The sequence below is a fragment of the Taudactylus pleione genome, unplaced genomic scaffold (genome assembly GCF_031769625.1).
Source record: "Taudactylus pleione unplaced genomic scaffold, aTauple2 ptg000423l, whole genome shotgun sequence".
Taxonomy (NCBI): domain Eukaryota; kingdom Metazoa; phylum Chordata; class Amphibia; order Anura; family Myobatrachidae; genus Taudactylus; species Taudactylus pleione.
Window position 1 is genome coordinate 3,282,603 of NW_028284825.1, and position 21,478 is coordinate 3,304,080.

The 21,478-nt window shown below is 45.1% G+C and overlaps 1 protein-coding gene across 1 annotated transcript in view; it reads right to left on the reverse strand.

Annotated features, from left to right (window-relative positions):
* Nucleotides 1-21,478, reverse strand: part of RASAL2 (RAS protein activator like 2) — a 231,640-nt gene that overhangs the window by 78,597 nt on the left and 131,565 nt on the right. Inside the window, 2 exon segments of the mRNA XM_088447240.1 lie at nucleotides 9,256-9,288; nucleotides 9,290-9,363. Of these exon segments, the coding sequence (XP_088303366.1) occupies nucleotides 9,256-9,288; nucleotides 9,290-9,363 (107 nt within the window).

Consider the following 21,478-nt stretch of genomic DNA (forward strand, 5'->3'; position numbering starts at 1 on the left):
TCGCCGAGTGTAAGGACACCCGGCGGCTGTGCAGACAACTGCGCACCCTTGACTGTAAAGCAGAGATCTTGTCCTCCGTCACGAAGATCCTTTGCTGTCCCGAGTCCAATAAGGCTCCAAGATGCAGAATCCTCCGAGACGGGATTAGAGTGGACTTCTGCCAGTTGATTAGCCAGCCGTGCCGTTGCAGCAGTGCAATGGTCAGGTCCAAGTGGCGTAACAGGAGCTCTGGAGATCCTGCCACCAATAACAGGTCGTCCAAATACGGCAACATGCGGACTCCCTGCAGCCGCAGAGAAGCCGCCATGACCGCCATCACCTTGGTGAAAACACGTGGTGCTGTTGCCAGGCCAAAAGGTAACGCCCGAAACTGGAAGTGGTCGCTGCTGATTGCAAACCTGAGGAACTGTTGATGGCGCCAAAGAATAGGGACATGCAGGTAAGCGTCCTGTATGTCCAATGACACCAAGTAGTCCCCAGGTTCCAGCGCCAGAATGATGGACCGTAGGGTCTCCATCCGAAACTTCGGGACCCGCAAAGACTTGTTGAGTGCTTTGAGGTTGAGAATCGGACGATATGACCCATTGGGTTTCTGTACCAAAAATAGATTTGAATAGAAACCCTGGCCCCTCTGGGAGAATGGAACCGCCACTATAACTCCAGCCTGGAGCATAGTGTGCAATACCTTCCGCAGCTCCGTAGCCTTGTTCCGGTCTGATGGGAGACCCGTGGTGAAGAAGCGAGCCGGGGGTCTGTGCCGGAAGGAGAGGGCGTATCCGTGGGAAACCACCTCCAGAACCCAAGTGTCTGTCGTAGTGGTCGACCAACACTGGGCGAACTGTAGCAGGCGGCCTCCCACCCTGGGATCCCCCAAAGGGAGGCCCGGACCGTCAGGCCGCAGGCTTGTCATCTGGCTTGGGGGCCGGACGTCTGGTACTCCATGCCTGCTTCCGGGGCTTGACCGATTTCTTAGGGCCAGCCTGTCGAGGAAACGACTGTGGTTTGGGCCTGCCCTGGGTCCTAGATGACCGAAAGGACGATGGTCCCGAACCAGAAGGAGCAGCGGCCGACGGGAGACAGGCAGATTTGGCTGCCGCCAGCGTGGCCACAATCTTATCCAGATCCGGACCGAAGAGAACTTCTCCGGTAAACGGCAACGCTTCCAGACCTTTCTTGGAATCTGCGTCCGCCTTCCAGGATCGCAGCCACAAGGTGCGACAAGCAGCTACCGCTGCTGAAGAAATTCTAGACACCAGAGTACTAATGTCTAGAGCCGCCTCGTTGATGTAGGTGGCCGAATCACGGAGATTGCCAATCAACTCCGCCTGATCGGCCGGACAGTCGGATTCAAAAGAAGCCTCTAATGAATCCGCCCAGCGCTCCATCGCTCTGGCAACCCAGCAAATGGCCATAGCCGGCCGTGCTGCCCCCCCTGCAAGGGAATAAGCGGACTTCAGGCAGATTTCTACCTTGCGGTCCGTAGCATCCTTAAGGGAGGACATGGATGACATCGGCAATGTGGCACTACGGACAAGACGGGTCACGTGAGAATCCACCTGTGGAGGGGATTCCCACTTCGCAAAATAATTATCCGCGAACGGATAAGCCACCGCCAGGCGTCTCTGCGGCTGGTATCTTTTGCCAGGTTGTTTCCACGCCTCCTCTAAATGGTCCACCAACTGACCCGAAAGAGGAAAGACTGTGGCATCGCCCTTCACATCTTTGAAAAAGGCATACTTAGATTTAGCCGCTGGGGGAACTTCGTCCTCAATCACCAAGGCTGTGCGGACCGCCCGAATAAGTCCAGGAATATATACTTTGGACTTAGCATCAGCGTCCTTAGTATGGAGAGGTTCCTGATCGTAAGGATCTAGAATCTCCCCATCATCAGACGTCCCTTCGTCATCCTCATAAGGAGCGGACAGAGACGCCACCGGCCTTTTATGAGACCGCATCACAGACTCCCCTTGCAACACATCCGACAAGTGCTGTACAGAACTCGTCAGGGAGTTAACCCACGCTGGCTCCTGAGAACCCGGGAGCGGGGAAATAGGGAGACTGTGGGGTACCACCAATTGTCGTGGGAACCCCTGCATGGGTGACGACACCACAGACTGCTGGGACAAACCCATCGGAGTAAACGCGGGCTGCGGAGCTAACTGGCCCACTAAAGCTGTTAACGCCTGAGCGAAACAAGCCCAGGGCGGCTCCTGTACCGGTGCTGTAACCGTAATAGGCCGCGCCATGGACAAACACTGCCGGCAAAGGCCCTCCGCGCTACCCTCCCCCTCCGCTAACGGTACTTTGCACGTGGTACACTGTAGCCGGAGGGGAAAATCACTTTCAGACATGATGGCACCACGTATGTGACCTCTCTCACCAATTAAGTATTAAATAGGCGAGAGACCACCCTGCAGCACCGCACCGCAAGGGCTTTAGCAGAAAGAACAGGGACAGTAATAAAGCTGACAGTTTAGAGAAGAAAAGATTACAGGCAGCAGCGCTAGCACAGTCACATACAATGCAGAAAAATAACAATTCCTGCACTAACAGCGCTGATCACTCAACTACACAGACACAGGGCCTGGTAGGACACAGCGCTGCATACACAGACCTGACCACAGCGGAGGAGAGGTATGCGGGGGGACCCAGACCACGATGCTTCCGTCCAGCGCTTCCAGCAGGGTTCACTATGCGTTCTGGAGAAGATGGCCGCCGAGGAGCAGAGAGGAGGCTGGCCTGGGGGAGGAGCGCTGCCACAGGACCAGTCGGCAGCATGCAGAGAGGGCTGTGTGCAGCGGGGGAGGCGCCGGCTGTGAGACAGGGAAGGCGCGCTCCCCTGGCATGCATTTAACCCCTGGGACGCCGCAGCGCTACCGCTCTGCTGCGGTCCGCTGTCCCAGGGGGTAGTGGAAGCGCAGGTTGGTCGCCTGGCTCCACGCTGCAGCCAGTCCCCAGGGAGCCCCCTGCCTGGGGACTTAGGACCATGTGATCAGCGGGGACCCACCGCGGGACCCCGCTGCTTACCTCTGTCCCCCTTGAATCCGGCCATGGTCCGGAGCATCTGGGGTCACCGCTAGCTGTGACCCCAGACGCCCACCAGCATCCCCGGATCAGTACCGGCGTTCTGGTACCGGCGGGGTGTAGGGAAGACAGCATGGACGTCAGGACTGACTGTCCATGCTGTTCATCCAGTTGTGCAGCCACAGCTGCATGAAGAATAAGCTTCAGGGGCTCTTCTAGCCCCCACTCCAACAGGTGCACCCGACTCCGGCCGGGCACCAAACTAAACTGAGGTGCCTTGGCCCGGGGGCGGGGTATAGGAGGGGGACCTAGTGCATCCTGGGAGGCTGAAAGCTTAACTCTTTGGTGCCCTGCGACTGACGTCACACCTATACCCCAAGGTATCCTGTGGATACCCTATGGACCCTGAAGTAGAAAAAGGAATTATTAAGGTTTTATATTAATATATGTGTTTGTAGCTTTTACAGTGATTCAGATGGATATGGGTTAAAATGTCTTTTGTAATCAGATAATAAGTCATAAAACTGTCTTTTACTGTGGACTACGTGATATGTGAAGTTGGCGTGATACATTTGAGCTTATTTTCATGTTTGCTTGAAGAGATAACCCCAACCTTTCGAGAAGATTTCATCTAAGATGTCATGATGACCAGAGCATAAGATGTCAAAGATCACAGACTCATCATCTGATATTAATTACTCATTCACTAAGAAACCCAACCCCGTTACATGCATTATTGTATATTGTCACAACCCTTTCCCTATGCATCAACCAATCAAATATCTCGGTTGTAATATACATGTAAATACCCTCTTGTTAATGATTTTGTAATTTATGTAACTGTTGTGTATATAATCCCTTATTTACTGGTACATTGCCAGAGGGATCTGACTGATACTCCATGTGCTAACCCCTCCACGTTACTCTGCGCAGAATAGTGGAGGTATTGCTTTAATAAACCTTTATCTGTTTTATCACAAACTGACGGTCTAAGAATTCTTCCTTAACATGCGTCTACATGGTCACCCTGCGCACATCAAGATGTATGCACTAGCTAATTTATCTTGGTAAAAATATAATCTTACTTTGCAAAATAAATCTGGTCTTTGCAGAGCTCCGCTAGAGAAGGTTAACCAGGCAAACACAGTAGCAAGAGACACTTTCACACCAGCAAACTTACGAGTCGATGCAATCAGTTTCAGCTTGCTCCATAAGCCTATGCACTTTGGTGGAAATTTAGAAGGCCTTGTGTAAAATTGAGGTGCATGATGGGAAAAATGCAATTTTCCTTAAATAGCATTTACTGTTCAAAGAAGAAACAGACCTTGTTTTTTTACTTTCCTACACACAGCACAATTAAAGGGCCCCACACACGGTACGATTTGCAAATGATCCACTGTCGTTTGCAATCTCCCTTTTATTCTCTCCGGCAGCTGAAGTGAACGATGTGCAGCAAAAGCTGCACGATGTTCACCCAATCAATCGTGCACGATCTAATGATTTGCATATTCATTAGAACGTGTGCGATATGACTGATGCAGGCTCGGATCAGGGAGATCCGTGCTACATGCATCTGTGTCACTGACACAGAAGCACGGGCGGGATCAGTGAGACCCGTCTGTACTGCTGTGGTTAAAAAAAATTAAAATTAAAACCTCCCCCAAAGAGCAACCAGCCTCTCATCCAATGAATGGTTCTCACCATTGACTTCAATGGTGAGAAATGCAAATGTAACTTAAGGTTACTTTCACGGTTCTCACCTCTTTCAGCCAATGAGCGCTCAGCAGCGCGGTTTCTATAGTGAAATCCCGCCGCTGAGCTCTCATTCGGGTAGTACCGTCCGTAGAGGACCGTACTGTATCCGGTGACTCGCGTATTTGCGTGTTTTTTGTTTTTTTTATCAAGCCCGTGATCCATGCATAGGAGAAGGCGAGTATGGATTTAGTTTTTTTACAGGTATCCTATGGATATTCTACTGGACAAGGGGAAATGATGGCTTCAGGGATACATAGGAGAGTATGTGAGATAGTGTGTGTGCATGTGTGTGTTATTAAAGTTTTACTGTCAATGGTATGCGTGTCCTGTATTTATTTTAATATTGCTTTTGCTATTAAACTACAGGTACCAGCGGGCCTGTAATGCCCCGCATGCTGGTACTTGTGGTTCTCCAAGTACCAGCATGCGGGGTAGGCTTGCTGGGACCTGTAGTTTTACAGCAATAGACAATATTTTTAACTCTCTACTTGCACCATACTATCAACACGGCACCCACCGCTCCAGGGGTTCCGGGAATAGCCCTGGGCTGTCAGCCTAGGCCTGGGGTGTCCAGGCGAGGGGGACCCCTTTATTGGGGGGGTCCCCAGCTCCCAGGGGATCCCGGTCTGGGCTGACTAGCGGTCAGGGGTAATGCTTGGCTGGGGGACCTGGTGAAAGGGTTTCCCTGGCTGTGGCATTACGCCCATGCTAGAAAAAGTCTGGTCCTGGAATTTACTGGGGAACCTACTAATTTTTTTCCCCTGTATTTCCAGAACCAGATCAGAGCCCAGTGCTGGTTGCACAAAATAGAGAGGACCCCTTACGTCGTTTGTCCCCTGTATTTCGGCAACCATCACTGGGTCACTAAAGGCTAGGGGCTGGTTGTTCTTTTGAAGTGGAGGGTGGGCCACTGCGTTTTGTTTATTTTCTTTTTTAACAAGTTTCTTTTTTTCTAACACAGAAGCACAGACGGGCCTCACTGATCCCGTCCGTGCTTCTATGTCAATTACACACAGATGCATGTAGCACGGATCAGGGCCTGCATCTGTGTCATTGATACACAGAGGCATGTAGCACGGATCTCCATCATCCATGCTACATGCATCTGTGTCGGCCATCGTATACACACTGAACGATGTGTGCCAAATCATGAAAGATAAGTCGATATATCTTTCTGCAGGTTCAATTGATCAACGACCATGATCAGTGGCAGCGCACATCGGCATTGTTATCATGCCCATGCAAGGCACTTTTTGTTACAATTCATCGAAAACGGCCAAATCGTGTAAAAAAAAAAAAATTGCACCGTGCGTTGGGGCCTTAAGTTAAGTCTCAAAGTTTGCAGTTAGCGTTCCTTTAAATTACATCTACAAGAGGTGAAGGAAACCATTTTGTGGGCTGGCTACCCTACTGTCTCCCGTACATTTAGCTGTCTGAAGTATCACAAGTGTTGCATGACAAACACTGGACATGATCATTATAACAGAATTGTATGTTATATGGAACTCGCATTCAGGGGAATAAATAGGTATTTGAAGGCCCTATAGCAAAAGTTTGCAAGGGCCCCTATGTACTACCCAATGATGGAAAATGTATATAATACATGCAACTTTGACAAGGAAGATGGGCCCCCCTCAGCTCTGGGACCCATAGCAGCTGCACCCCTTGCACCTATGGTAGTTACGCCCATGCTCACATCCAATAATTGTGAATTTAATTATCATATGAAATAAGATTCAGGATCCAATCCAAAATCATTTGTACTGTGCATTAAGAAACAGGACTCTACATACATGGAAACGAGGAACCATTGCCCAATAAAATGTACACGTACCGCAGACAGAGCTTCAGGAAAGAATCTTTCATTTTATCATAGTATAGGACCTTTAGACACAGGACACATATGTTATGAATACAAATGTGCTTTATAATATAAGATGACCATGCATTTTACATACAACATTTCGCATTTTGCAGGTGTGTTATTTAGCACTCTAATTGGTATATCCCCTAATGTATGCTGACCAAACTCCAGAAGAAATTGCCTTAAATCCATGAAATTGAGCTGCTACCCTCTGCTGATGTCAGATGATTAACTGTGTGCTCTGGTCAGGCACACTGACGTGACAAACGCCAGCCAGCTTTCATTTTACAGCAACACTTGTCATTCAAACTGGCTGTAGGGTCCCTGGGAAGCAATTAAAACTGTAATGTAAGCATATGCCAAGCCCAATTGCCAAAGACTTAACAAATCATATCCCCAAGCAGGATTTAATCCTACCCTTAGAGCAGTGCAGAGAAATACTACGAACAAAACTCTTCTCTCCGATTCTGGGGATAACACAGAATGTGCCCCATACCACCCTGTGTATGTAAATGTCTTTTATTTTTGACAAGAAACATAGCACAGAAGTTGTATTCTTTTAACATGTATTTAAGATTTTATGATACCGATATAGCATTACATATAAAAGCACACCTCATCTGGCCCAGTTACTGGTCCCAATCTCACGCTGCAGATACAGTGTTTAAATGGGGGGAAAAAACTAATATATGAACAAGACTGGAGTGACAATTTTGCAATCAAAAGTAAAATAAAAACGAATCCCCCCTCCTCCCCTCAAAAACAAACAAATAAAATGGTGTGCCCCCCCTCCCCCAATGTAGTTTCCAAATGAATTTCCATTAGTCTCGGAGACCACTGTGTATTTTAATGAGACCATCTTGTTCATTAATAGGGTCTTAAGCTGCCCATACACGTGCTATATAGCAGCCGATCTGACGGATTGGTACGATATCGCTGCTATATCGTACCGTGTGTGGGCATGATATCGGCTAGTGCGCGCTGCCATGGGATCGTACATCGCACATCCAGATCTTACATGCTGCACATAAGATCTGGTGATGCAATGTTCGATCCCATGCAGTGCTATGCATGCCGGCATATCGGGCGGTCAGGCAGCGGATCACTCCGTGTGGGGACCGCCCGAAATATCGGCTGTCGCAGCGCAAGATGCCTATTGCACAGTGTATGGGCACCTTAAGGCTACACAGAGTGTTAAGGCTACACAGAGCGAGAAAAATAACATGAAGGTGCAAAATGGATCACATTAAAAGTGTACGAGCAGGAATACTATCTCATATCGATAATTTCATCTGAAAGTTTCCTTTTTAAACTGAAACCATATGTGCCCCAGAATCTAAGTGTACTTGCACAAAGTGAGCTGCAAGGTGGGTCCAAGAGATCATTTGTGAGTGGATTGTCTCTTTTGCTTTTGGTAAATGTCCTACACTAGAGGAAGCCATTTTGTGGGCTGCTTCAGTCATGAGAATGCAGCCTATCAATTCACAAGGAAGTTGTGACATCATTGAGGTTCGGCCACTAAGCAGCTGCCTCCTGTACTGTGTGCTAGAAAAAACAGATGCCACATTTCATTTATTTTAAAAGGTATCATACTAAAATGTACTGATTTTCATAAGTCCATAATACATCACTTGCAGCTGAGCAGTGGCTAATTAAGGTGACTATATCCTCACAATACTTGAAACACAGGCTCACTCACCAGTAGTATTGAGGTAAATGCAATCTTTCAAGGTTCCTTTTACTTAACAAGTGCGGCTAGACAGTAGGGTCATATTCACAGAACGCTGTGCCAGGAGAGGAGGCAAAGCAATCTTCGTTTAGACAAGCAAGCAGTAATGTTTATATGAAAGATGAAAATATTGCACAGGTCCTTCATTCATGTGTATTAGTACATTGCACAATGCAGTGTGTTTATGAGTATATAGTCATATTGTGAACTTCCAGCCTAGATAGTACAGCTCAGAACTCACAGGGTGAAAGATAGGAACACCAGCAGCTGGAACATCTCAGCAGGTTTTTCCTGACCTTCACTTTTGCTGACTGTGTTGGCTTTTGTTACACTTACCCAGACCAGAAGATCTAGCAGCAGACGGCATTCCCTCACATCCAATTACATTCTCTGCTAGACAAAAGCAGGTCCTTGCTGCATCAGTATTAACACTACCAGGAGCATTCAAACTGCACCTGATGTATAATCATAATGCTGTAGTGATTCTTAATCAGATTGGGCACTGATGGTTATTACTCGCAAAGAGCCCTGTCATCCTGCTCCCGCAATACAACTGCTGAACTGTGCTAATTATGGAAGCTGGTTTACCCTTCAACTCCCTACATGGGGTTATCAAATTTATATAATTTGATCGCCAAACATATAACGTACTGAACAAAGCGGAAGAACTGCAAAACTACATTGCCTTAAAGAAAAAGTTTGGGCTACTGCAGAACTGTCTTGTTTAACCCATGTATGTAGGCTGTCTGTCTGCTGGTCCTGTATAGTGTGTGTGTGTATGTGAGTGTGAGAGAGAGAGAAAGAGAGAGAGAGAGAGAGAGAGAGAGAGAGAGAGAGAGGGGGTCAGACTACAGTTCTGCACAAACCATTAGAAAGAACTTACAGAGACTTTGAATGGGGAGGTGTTTGCAGTGTCCCATGGAGTTGGCCTTGTCAGATGTGCTGGTCCCCGAAATACTTCTCCTTCGTGGTGACCTCTCGGCTGGCACCTCTGCAGATGGGACAGAGAAGAGACACAGGACATGAGAACAGCAATAAGGACCCATTCTGTAACAAGAACGACAGCTTTCGCAAACAATAATAACAAGCATCGTTTTGTTTAAGATTCCTGTCTGAGAAGATCATTGGCTTTAGATGTCACAGATGGATTCCTCTGCCCAGGCACAATAACAGGCAGAACTTTACAGGACACTGGAACAAACACATTCCGTACATAGATCTGTGGAGCGGATTAGAACGTTGAACAGGTGAATTCCACTGAGGAGACTCAGCCATTACAAGATAAACAGTTCAGCAGAACCTGCTATTCTCACACAACTTCTAGATTGGTAGTAAGAAAACATTTTACTTTATTATAAATCAGCCCAGTGTTAGCTTTACGCGATTACAAAGAAGTATAAAGAAAATGGCACAAAATTAAATAATTACTGTTTATTATAGTATCAAATTAGCTAAAAAGCAAATATAAATGACTGATGAAGAAACACATGGGGTTAGCTGCAAAGCAATAGAGACGTGGGTACTGTATATTTATACTCTTTGGAGAGCTATGGGGTACCTGGACAGTCCCGGCATACTGCAAATCTGCTTTGAAAAATACGATGCAACTTTAAAAACACCCACATTCCTTGTGTGTACCTTTATCGCAAGTGCTGCCCATTTCCACTTCAAAGGCTGGGCTGAATCCAACTTCTGAGACGCAACAAAGAACCCCACACATGGATGCAGATTTACATGTTTGCAGCTCTCCACTAGCCCATGGCAACGACGGGACTAATCGCAGAGCCTGTGCAGCCTGGCATATCCCTCTGTCCTCGGGAAACTGGTGCAGCTAAGACGAACAATTCTGGCCTTTTGGCCCAAGGGATCCGTGCTACTTCCAATTCAGAAAGAAGCTGGATCCGATCCTTCTGCTCCCCCCACCCTCCCTCTGCCAGTGTGCAGAGAGCAAGGAGATACACACAGACGACTGCAGCTATTCAATCAATTGCTTCAGCTGCACATCCTCATTAGATATGAAGCTATTTACAGATGCTGAAGCACTCTGACGTTTAGTGGGAGAAAGTGTCATCGGTGCTCTCCGATCTGTGCAAACAATGAGCACTTACTGAAAAGTGCTGCCAGTCTATGCCAGTGCAAGACTGCTCTCGCCGAAAGGGCAAATGATCAATTGTCAAGGCAATGGCACATTCTGAAAGGATGTAAATAACATACGTGAAACGCTAGGGCGATACTTTACTGCTCAATAAGCAATCAATAACAAACATAGAAAAATAAAAATACCTAACGCAAGGGTATGGTTTGGAAAACAAAAGAGGATAATAACAGTAGCAGCACAGGAAAGATAAACATTATAAAAAATTCTAGATCAGCATAAAATAAAACAAAAATACTACAAAACAATTCCCAGTGAGAAAACTGCAAAACGAATGATGATTATTCTCCCTGGGATCTCCAACTTTTCTAAAAGACATAAGAAAATATAGTCCTCTCATATTACAACCACTTCTATCTTTCTACTTTTTTTTTTTTTAATTTAAGCTTGATACATAAGGTGACAAAACATTGGACAAGACATTTACACAATTCCGAGCATAAGATAAAATTCTACAAGGGAACCAGTTTCAGGACCAGGAGAAAGAGGGAGAAGAAAATAAAGATTTAATCTATTCCAAATATGAACGGTGTTCTGGATAAAGCCACAGTAGTCCTGCCCCCTTCCCCCTTAATATTCCACAATAATTGCCTCCTCTGCAAAATAACATCTATGCAGCAGGCAGAGAAAGGGCTGTTTGTTACTGTGATTCCTACATCTGAAGCTTGGTACTTTAGCTCATCCTTCTACAAATCCTATCACAGGACATTTTTTTTAAATCTCATTTCACAGCAAGAGTCATCCAGTGTCGTTGCTGCAGTTTGTCTTCAAGATGCTTGTCTGCTGAAGTAACACATTCCAGAGTCCATCCGATCTAGAAAAAATGAGGAAAGTTGTTGCTTTGTTGAAGAGAGAAGCTGCAGTTCTGTCGATCCAGGCTGGAAATCTATACCATCTCTGCTCTTCCAAAATTAGATGTCTTCCTTTCCCCATCCACCCCCGGCATGCTGCACACTACTATTGCAATATCACCTGCTGCAAAATCAATGCAGCCCTCCTCTGTTCAATGGCTTCTATTTCATGGCTTGTCATCTGCACTCATCCAGGGACTGAATAACTGGCAACGGATAAACATGAAAATGAGCTCTAATAAAAAAAAGGCTGCATTAAAATGTACAGTCCGGCTTCTGCAGCGTCAGAAGGGGCAATAGCGTTGTTTAACCCATGCACACTCAGTATGAGCCACAAAAGACAAACGGCACAGATCTTTCAGTTACTGAGTGTATCTGGAGTACCACAGGCGAGGTCACTGACAGACAGTCTAACCAACCATGCAAGTTTCACAGACCAGAAAAACGTGTCTACAAAACAAAGTAAATAACTGTTGTAACTGCCTAAAGTGTACCGCTCACCTACATACAGTGTTATTTTATGGGGAGAACTACAAGCAAACCTATTAATTTCACTAGTCCATCAAGCCCCACACCTCAGGGACCCCCAGTGAATTTATAAGCTGAACTATTGGTTAAGCTCACAAAATAGCTGCCGCCTCCTCCTATCTAAGCAACAGGCACGTATGGTTTAAGTGCAATATAACATTTCTAGGGCCTCTAAACCTAATAGAGGTTAAACCAAGGAACCCTGTAGTATCTACAAATAGAATGTACATATGAAAGTTACGGAATCTTGACTAAGCCCAGTACATATTATGCTGCCTGTATACTTGCTGCATATTTGCCTACGCTCCTTGAAGGTGAGGGAGACTCACGAATTTGTGGGCAGTCCCCCGGAAGAGTAAGACGACCCTCCCGCATACTGCCTACTTCCTAGCAAAGTGGGCAGTATGGGGAGGATAATGCAGCGATTCGCACGTAAACAAAGAGGGGGTGGGGTCAAAATGATGTGTTTCAATGAAAATTAAGTCATATTGGCTCCTCCCCTCTCGATCGACTTGCGATTTTCAGCAATGCCCCTGAGAAGTAAAGCATAGCTTCACGTAGCGTCTGGCCCCACACCCACCTCCAGTCAGCTGCCGCTTTTGGGATATTTTTCCCCCGTTTTTCCTGATATGCAGCCGTGTTTCTAATTTCCAGTTTTTGCCAATGGTAAGTTATGCGGTTTCCACTGTTGGATTTTTATTCCTGGTCGATAGTTACCTTGTCAGATTTTTTTTTTTCTTACTGTAGTAAGCTTTGTCAGCACTCCTGTTATGTAATTATCACAGCAATTTAAGAAAAATACCAGGACAACAACTGGTAAGGACAAGGAAATCTGCACACTGGCTGTGCCTCTCCTCTGGGCTTCTCCCGGACGAGAGACTGCAAAAGAAGGCAAGTATGACTTTTTGTATCTGAATGTAGTTCATTGCTTTAAAGAATCAGGATTTTAACATTTGAATGGCTCCCCTGCAGCAACCTCCTGTCAGAGTGCAGTTCTGTCCATGCTCAATGACTGGACTGGTGAGCAATATGCATGGGGAAGATGCAGAGATCTGGTTATTCGAGCACAAACCCGAATCTATGTAAAGGTGCTCCCTCTATAATCTTAATGACCTATATGTGTCAGTCAGCAGTTTTTACAACTGACTGATCAAATCTTGGATCAATCAGTGTGATTGGATTTTAGGAGTAGCAGAATAGAACACCAGGGACAAAAACTGCCTCATGACATAACCCTCCTCTGAACTATTTTAGCTCTGTTAAGCTCACAACATATATATTTCTTAATGCTATTGGAAATTTCTGTATAAAGCAATTTGCATTTAAGGCTCAGTGCTCCTTTAATTGAAGTGGTGCAATGCTTCTACTTGTGTGGAACACAACCTTCTATAGAGAGTTTAATCAGCAAGCAAGATTCACTGACAGCAGCAGCTAACAGCATCATCTGCAGGCCGAAAGAAGCATCCCATCAATACAAATGTAGCTTTACCACTCATTTTAGAACAATGGATGGATGAATAAATAGATAATAAAATGGTTTATTCTTTCCACTGGTATTTTGTACTAGCCGGGATACCCGGCGTTGCCCGGGTTGAAAACTGGACCCTGAAGTTCCCATGCAGCCTTTATTTGTTTACATTGTCCTCGCCTATAACTCCATTCCATTGATCCTGAAAAAGACCCCACTGTATGCTAACATGCTTGCAAACAATGGCGTAACTACCGTGGGTACAAGGGGTGCGGCTGCTATGGTTTCCGTGCTGCCTCTGTGGGCCGCAGCTCCCCCTGCACCCAGTCACGCACACAAGGTGGGACGGTCCATTCAGGGCCGTCGAGGGGGGCCCAGGTGTCAGCAATGTTGATTTGGTGCTGGCCTGCCAGCTGATTACAGCTGGTGCACTGGCAGGCAATCTTGGAGAGACTGTGCCACCGGTCGTGAGGCAATCAGACCCCGTGGACTGGCAGCCAATCAGTAGTGGTGGCTCCTGTTTGGCTGCTGGTCTGCGATCTCTGATTGGCTCGCAACCAGCGCCAGATTCAAATTGCTTCGGCGCTGTTTGTCCATGTCTGTTGCTGCAATAGCTGTAATTAGCTGGCAGCCCTGCCCCAAATCCACACCTGCTGGTTGCTCATGGTACACAGGGGGAGGCGAGAGGCTGCTGGAGGGACATGGGGAGGCGAGTTGCTGGGGGGCCATAATGCATAATAAGGGACACTACATTTGTGTGGAATAAATATGGCGCACTACTACTATGTGGCATAATCTGTAAAGGGCATTACTGTGTGACATAATGCATAAGGGGCACTACTACTGTGTGACATAATGTGTATAAGGGGTACTACTGTGTGGCATAACCGTAATGGGCTCTGTGTGGCATAATTTGAATGCAGTCTGTGTGGCATAACATGAATGGGCTCTGTGTGGAGGCAAATGTATGTGGTTTCTTTTTATACCTCTGGAGAGGCCCTTTTAAGATCTTGCTATGTGGCCCACAAAGTTCTAGTTACACCATTGCATGCAAACACACAGGCTCTGGATTTAATATGAACTTGCATGAGTCATCAAGTTTGCTCAGGCTGAGGTTAAAAGGATACTTTTGTAGCTTTCGCACAGGTTTTTGGCAGACTGCCAATTTCCACTGGAACCTGCCCTGGAACCTGTGTAATATAAGTGTCCACATTTTTAGTGATTATGTGTCAGTGTGTGCCTCAGATGAAGTTCAAACCTATGCAAAAACCTAATCCTGGTCAAACTACACCACCATGCCAAATTTGGTGTAGCTAGGTCCAAAAAATTGGCCGTGCAGAAAAAAAAACAGGCAGACAGACATGCTTTCTTGCTTATTATATAGATTTCTGCCGTCAAAATGAGGTTTAAAAATAAACACAAAACTGTATTGCACCAGAAGGCTTCTTGACCTATTGAAGCAAGTTATGCCCAACAACATTCTATAAAGGTCAATTCGGCATTATGTAACTTGAGAAAACATGAACAAGGAACCAAAACAAATGACACCAGACATGTAGGAATGGCCCTATTGTACTTACAGCACAACTCAAGATTCTGGAAGATAATGGCTGTCTGGCCCTGCTGCAGAGATGGCAAATCGCAACAATACGTTCAAACTGCTATTTGTTTTTCTTCATCTTAAAGGGGTGCCAAGTGTATCCTTATCAAGATGGAAGATGTTATAAGGGTTATTATTGGAATCTGGGATGGAGACAGGTCTGTGAATGTTGGGATATGTGTAAAGGCATGTTATAATATTTTTTTCTCTCTGAAAGATCGACAATGTAAAGCATTGTCCATTTTCAAAGTGTCAACTATGTCTTGGTATTCTACTAAACAGAATTATTACTTGTTAAATATATTTTCATTTGGTAACGAGAAAAATATGGTATCCAGAAGGGATGTAGTTAATTTACCGGCATCCGGAATGCCGGCCACCAGAATCCCAAAACGGAAAGTCCGATTTGGGATTAAAGATAGGCATCTAAATCCTGACACCGACCTTTAGCCCGACGCCGAATTAAGGAAAGCCGGGTATGTTTGGTGTTAGCCGCGGTGTGGGGAGGGTTAGGTTTACGGACCCCCAGGGGAGATTAGGGTTAGACAGCCCCTTGGGGAGGGTTAGGCTAGGGAAAGAGGGGGTACAGGGTAAGGCACCCCCACGGGAGGGTTAGGTTTAGTGTGCAGGAAGGTGGGGTTAGGGTTAGGCACCACTAAGGGAGGGTTAGAGTTAGCGTGTGACAGGGTAGGGTTAGGGTACTTAGCAGCCCCAGTCGGGATGTAAAGCGTTCGGGCTTCCGGCATCGGTATTTCATCTGGCGGCTAATCAGGCGCTGGCATAACATACCGCTTCCATCCAGATAGTAGATAGTTAAAAGAGTTAAAAGGTCAAAAAAACAGAAAGGGGATATCCTATCCAAGATATCCCCCAGCACACTAAATTGTACCTGCTACAATACTTGAAAACTATATGGTAATAGAGATTCAGAGATATTTGTTGCATGCATTTGTAAGTATATGGTAAAGGCACATACAGAGGGCATGTTGGCTCTTGTAGTGCTAGTTGGAGTTCCCAGGGGTGACTCCCAGGTAAGCTGGCTCTCAATTTGGATGTATTTCTGTATGTGCCTTATCATGAGGCCTTGCAACAGATAATTACATGGCCCAGAGTGGGTTCTATTATCATGCAGAGTAGGGACTGCCAGTAACAGAGAAGCTGTGAAGTGGCCTGGCAGCTTACCATGTACTTACAAATGCATGCAACAAAGATCTCTGAATCTCTATTACCATATAGTTTTCAAGTATTGTTGCAGGTACAATTTAGTGTGCTGGGGGATATCTAGGGGATACTCCCCTTTCTGTTTTTTCTGTTTAGCATGACCTCTCCCCTTCATGCACCTGAGTATTGCCAAATTGATTTGAGCAGCTTCCAATTTGTTTGCAGAGTTAAAAGGTCAACAGGTAAAAGTCGACAGGGTTAAAAGGTTGACACAAAAGGTCGACATCGTTTTTTAAGTTAGGATTAGAGTTAGGCATTTGGTGGAGATATAGGGTAAGGCTGTGGAAGGGGACGGTTAAGGGAGAAGGTATGGATTAACCACTTGCCTGGCATGGTCGAATCAGATACGACCATACCAGACTTGGCTTTCCCTGACATGGTCGTATCTGATACGACTAGTCAGAATAGCTCAGTGGGTGGCTGCTGGAAGATGATCTTCGCAGTCGTCTATCTCAGAGGGAGATCCTGGTCCCTCCACACTCTTCAATCATCCCCGTGTGCCCCCTCACCTTCCCCCAGTCCTGCTAGATCCTGGCGCCCACACCCGGCGGCTACAGAGAGGAAAGAGCAGCCGCCGGGAATATTCAAACCAACAGCGCGCTGTCGGCGCTGTTATCGTCTCCCTCCCCCCACCCTCCAGCGCGGCGGCTGCAGAGGTCAAAGCAGCCGCCGGGAAAATATATACCAGCATGCTGTCATCTATTCTCCCGCCGCCCTGCAAGTGACAGCCCGGCGAAGCCTCACCTGTGGCTGCAAAGTGTATAAAGCAGCCAGTGGGCGGGCAAGGAAGCCTCTCCCTCCCCAAGCACTGTCTAGAGTCAGCCCAGGGGACAGCCCAGTGTAAAGCTCCACCCCTCAATGCATACCATGCACTCAGCAGGAGCTATAAGCAACAGAGCCCTGGCCTCATATATATACATATATTATGCATGTCTGTGTGTGTACATATATATATATATATATATATATATATATATATATACACATACACACTTGTATATACATGTATATATGCATATACAGTCAGGTGCATAAATATTGGGACATTGATAGAATTTTCATATTTTGGCCTCTATTCACCACCACAATGGCTTTGAAATGAAACAAATAAGATGTGCTTTAACTGCAGACTTTCAGATTTAATTTGAGGGTAATTACATCCAAATCAGGTGAACGGTGTAGGAATTACAACAGTTTCTATATGTGCCTCCCACTTTTTAAGGGGCCAAAAGTAATGGGACTATCAACTCAAAAGCTATTTTATGGACAGGTGTGGGCTGTTCCCTTGTTATTTCATTATCAATTAAGCAGGTAAAAGGTCTGGAGTTGATTCTAGGTGTGACATTTGCATTTGGAATCAGTTGCTGTCGACTCAATATGAGATCCAAAGAGCTGTCACTATCAGTGAAGCAAGCCATCATTAGGCTGAAAAATCAAAACAAACCCATCAGAGAGATAGCAAAAACATTAGGTGTGGCCAAATCACCGTTTGGAACATTCTTAAAAAGAAAGAACGCACCGGAGAGCTCAGCAACACCAAAAGACCCGGAAGACCACGGAAAACAACTGTGGTGGATGAATTATTTCCCTGGTGAAGAAAAACCCCTTCACAACAGTTGGCCAAATCAAGAACACTCTCCAGGAGGTAGGTGTATATGTGTCAAAGTCAACAATCAAGAGAAGACTTCACAAGAGTGAATATAGAGGGTTCACCACTAGATGTAAACCATTGGTGAGCCTCAAAAACAGGATGACCAGATTAGAGTTTGCCAAACAACATCTAAAAAACCCAATACAGTTCTGGAACAACATCCTATGGACAGATGAGACAAAGATCAACTTGTACCAGAGTGATGGGAAGAGAAGAGAATGGAGAAGGAAAGGAACTGCTCATGATCCTAAACATACCACCTCATCAGTGAAGCATGGTGGTGGTAGTGTCATGGTGTGGGCATGTAAGGCTGCCAATGGAACTGGTTCCCTTGTATTTATTGATGATGTGACTGCTGAAAAAAGCAGCAGAATGAATTCTGAAGTATTTCGGGCAATATTATATGCTCATATTCAGTCAAATGCTTCAGAAATCATTGGACGGCGCTTCACAGTGCAGATGGACAATGACCTGAAGCATACTGCAAAAGCAACCAAAGAGTTTTTTAAGGCTAAAAGTGGAATGTTATGCAATGGCCAAGTCAATCCCCTGACCTGAATCCGATTGAGCATGCATTTCACTTGATAAAGACAAAACTGAAGGGAAAATGCCCCAAGAACAAGCAGGAACTGAAGACGTTTTCAGTAGAGGCCTGGTAGAGCATCACCAGGGATGAAACCCAGCGTCTGGTGATGTCTATGCGTTCCAGACTTCAGGCTGTAATTGCCTGCAAAGGATTTGCAACAAAGTATTAAAAAGTGAAAGTTAGATTTAGGATTGTTTAGTTTGTCCCATTACTTTTGGCCCCTTAAAAAGAGGGAGGCACATATAGAAACTGTTGTAATTCCTACACCGTTCACCTGATTTGGATGTAATTACCCTCAAATTAATCTGAAAGTCTGCAGTTAAAGCACATCTTGTTTGTTTCATTTCAATGCCATTGTGGTGGTGAATAGAGGCCAAAATATGAAAATTCTGTCAATGTCCCAATATTTATGCACCTGACTGTCACAGGTTGTTTTACCATTAACTTAATTTGTTTGCTTTGTGAAGAACAAAGTTGAATGAGATATTAAATAGCCTCATCATCTACCTCAAGACGCTCAAACTCAGCAAGCCAATTTGGTCTTTGTAAATTAAAGGTCGAATGTAGAATTTGGTATGCCAAAGACTGTGATCAGGAAACATCACTAACTGGACAATGTGTGACATGGTAATTTGGTCTGAAAGTCAAGTTGACCGGTATCCGGACTATAGGTCTATAATAAAAATATCGACAATGTCTAGACAGACAATAGATTGACAGGGACAAGAGGTCGACACTATTTTTTTTGTTAGGGCACTTTCCCATAGGGTTACGGCTAGGCATCAGGAGGGAGGGTTAAGCACTTACCGAAGGGTTAGGCAGTAGAAGGGATGGTTAGGGTGAAGATTTGACCATGTCAAGCTACTTCCATGTCGACCTTTAGTGTGTCGACCTAGTGTCCCTGTCGACCTATTGTCTGTCTAACAACTGGTGTCTATCTAGATATTCTCGATAATTTAACTGTATATCTATAATACCACACTAAAGTTGACTACATATGCTTTCAGATGTGAGTGTTCTTGCTGGATCTATTCTTGATGGTGTACTTATGTGTTCCAAATTTCCAAGGTTAGTCACCTACAATCCCAAAAATGTTTTACTGATCAAGCTTATATTTCCGTACAGTTGGTAGCAGGTTACTACAACAATGTGACCTTAATTTGAAAGGAAGTATGTGTCAATTTTATGACACAAAGATACAGCAGGTCACATTCATGACCCTTTTTCTTTTATTTAATACATATGGGAGCTCTATCTAGCCTTTGAATATGCTTCATGTGTGAGGATGGAGCAGCACCAGCCAAAAGAGAAACTAAAAGGGAAGGTAGTTTATTAACATTATCTATTCATAATCCCCCATAATTTCACTGGAAAAACACTGGCAACAGAACCTTTAGTACTACTTGTTCTGAAGGTACAAATTCTATTTATGTGGGGTGATGACACAGTACCGTTAATGCAAATGCCTAAAACATCAGGCTGTGTCTCATGTACATTCTAAATGTAACTGACAAAACATATTTATATATAATTGTCAAATGCAAATATGGAGACTCATGAGCCCAATTTAGACATTTAAATTACTAGAGGGGTCTAATAAATATTCAATGCTATCATCACAGAGCAGTTTAATAGATACAATTATTTGTGATTAAAGTCTCAGGAAAGAGCAACAGAAAAATATGCTTACCAAGGAGGGAGATGCAAGAAATTATACTTCCATATCTGGGACCATGCTCTGACAGATGCAGATGGCTATGTGCACTAGGGAGCGACAACCCTGCACTTCAGTCTCATTGCACTTTTTTTTTTAATTGAGCATGTCATTCGCACACAGGAGGCACACAGAGGCCTGCTAATGATCAAACTATTATTTACATAATTTGTTTTTTGAAAAATATGCTGTAAAAAGGGTGACAGTATGTTAAAATACAATTTATGTGGCATATGGATAATAGAGGGGGCGATTGTTAAGTTTAGGAATAGGGACCCATTCAGAGATACCTGCCGGATCAGAAGAGGACGCAGATCCCACCTAACCAGAAGAGGATGTATATCCCACCCAACCAGAAGAGGATGTATATCCCACCCAACCAGAAGAGGACGCAGATCCCACCCAACCAGAAGAGAAAGCAGATCCCACCCAACCAAAAGGGGACATAGCTCCAACCGGAACAGAAGAGGACATACAGTAGCCCCCCCACTGGACCAGAAGACGACGCAGCCTCCACCGGAACAAGAGGGGACGCAGTCCTCACAAGTCCAGAAGAGGATAGAGTCCTCACCAGACCAGAAGAGGACACAGTCCTCACTGAACCAGAAAAGGATGCAGCCCCACCTGATGTAAGAGTCTCTCTCTTTGGGGGTGTAGGGGAGGTATTAGTCACTAAAGTGGAAAAAATATCTCCTTCAATCTCCAGGTACTTTGTTAGAGAGTGTATCTAACCATGACCAAAGATAGGTAGGAAATGTACAGTGCTTTGCAAAAGTATTCATCCCCTTGGCTTTTTACCTTTTTTGTTACATTATAACCTATAATTTATTTAATCTGAATTTTCTGTGATGGATCTGCACAAAATAGTCTAATTTGGTGAAGTGAAATGAGAAAAATATATATAAAAAAGAATCTTTATAAATAAAATTCTGAAAATTGGCATGCTATGAAACCCCCTCAAAAGTTCTGGTGCAACCAATTACCTTCAGAAGTCACATAATTAGTGAAATGAAGTCCACCTGTGTGAAATCCAACTGTCACATGATCTGTCAGTATAAAAACACACCTTTTCTGAAAGGCCCCAGAGGCTGCAACACCGCTAAGCAAGAGACATCACACCATGAAGACCAAGGAGCTCTCCAAACAAGTCGGTGACAAAGTTGTTGAGAAGTACAATTCTGAGTTGGGTTATAAAAAAATATCCAAATCTTTGATGATCCCCCCATCAAATGGAAAGAACACGGTACCACAACAAACCTGCCAAGAGAAGGCCGCCCACCAAAACTCACATACCGGGCAAGGTGGGCATTAATCAGAGGCAGCACAGAGACC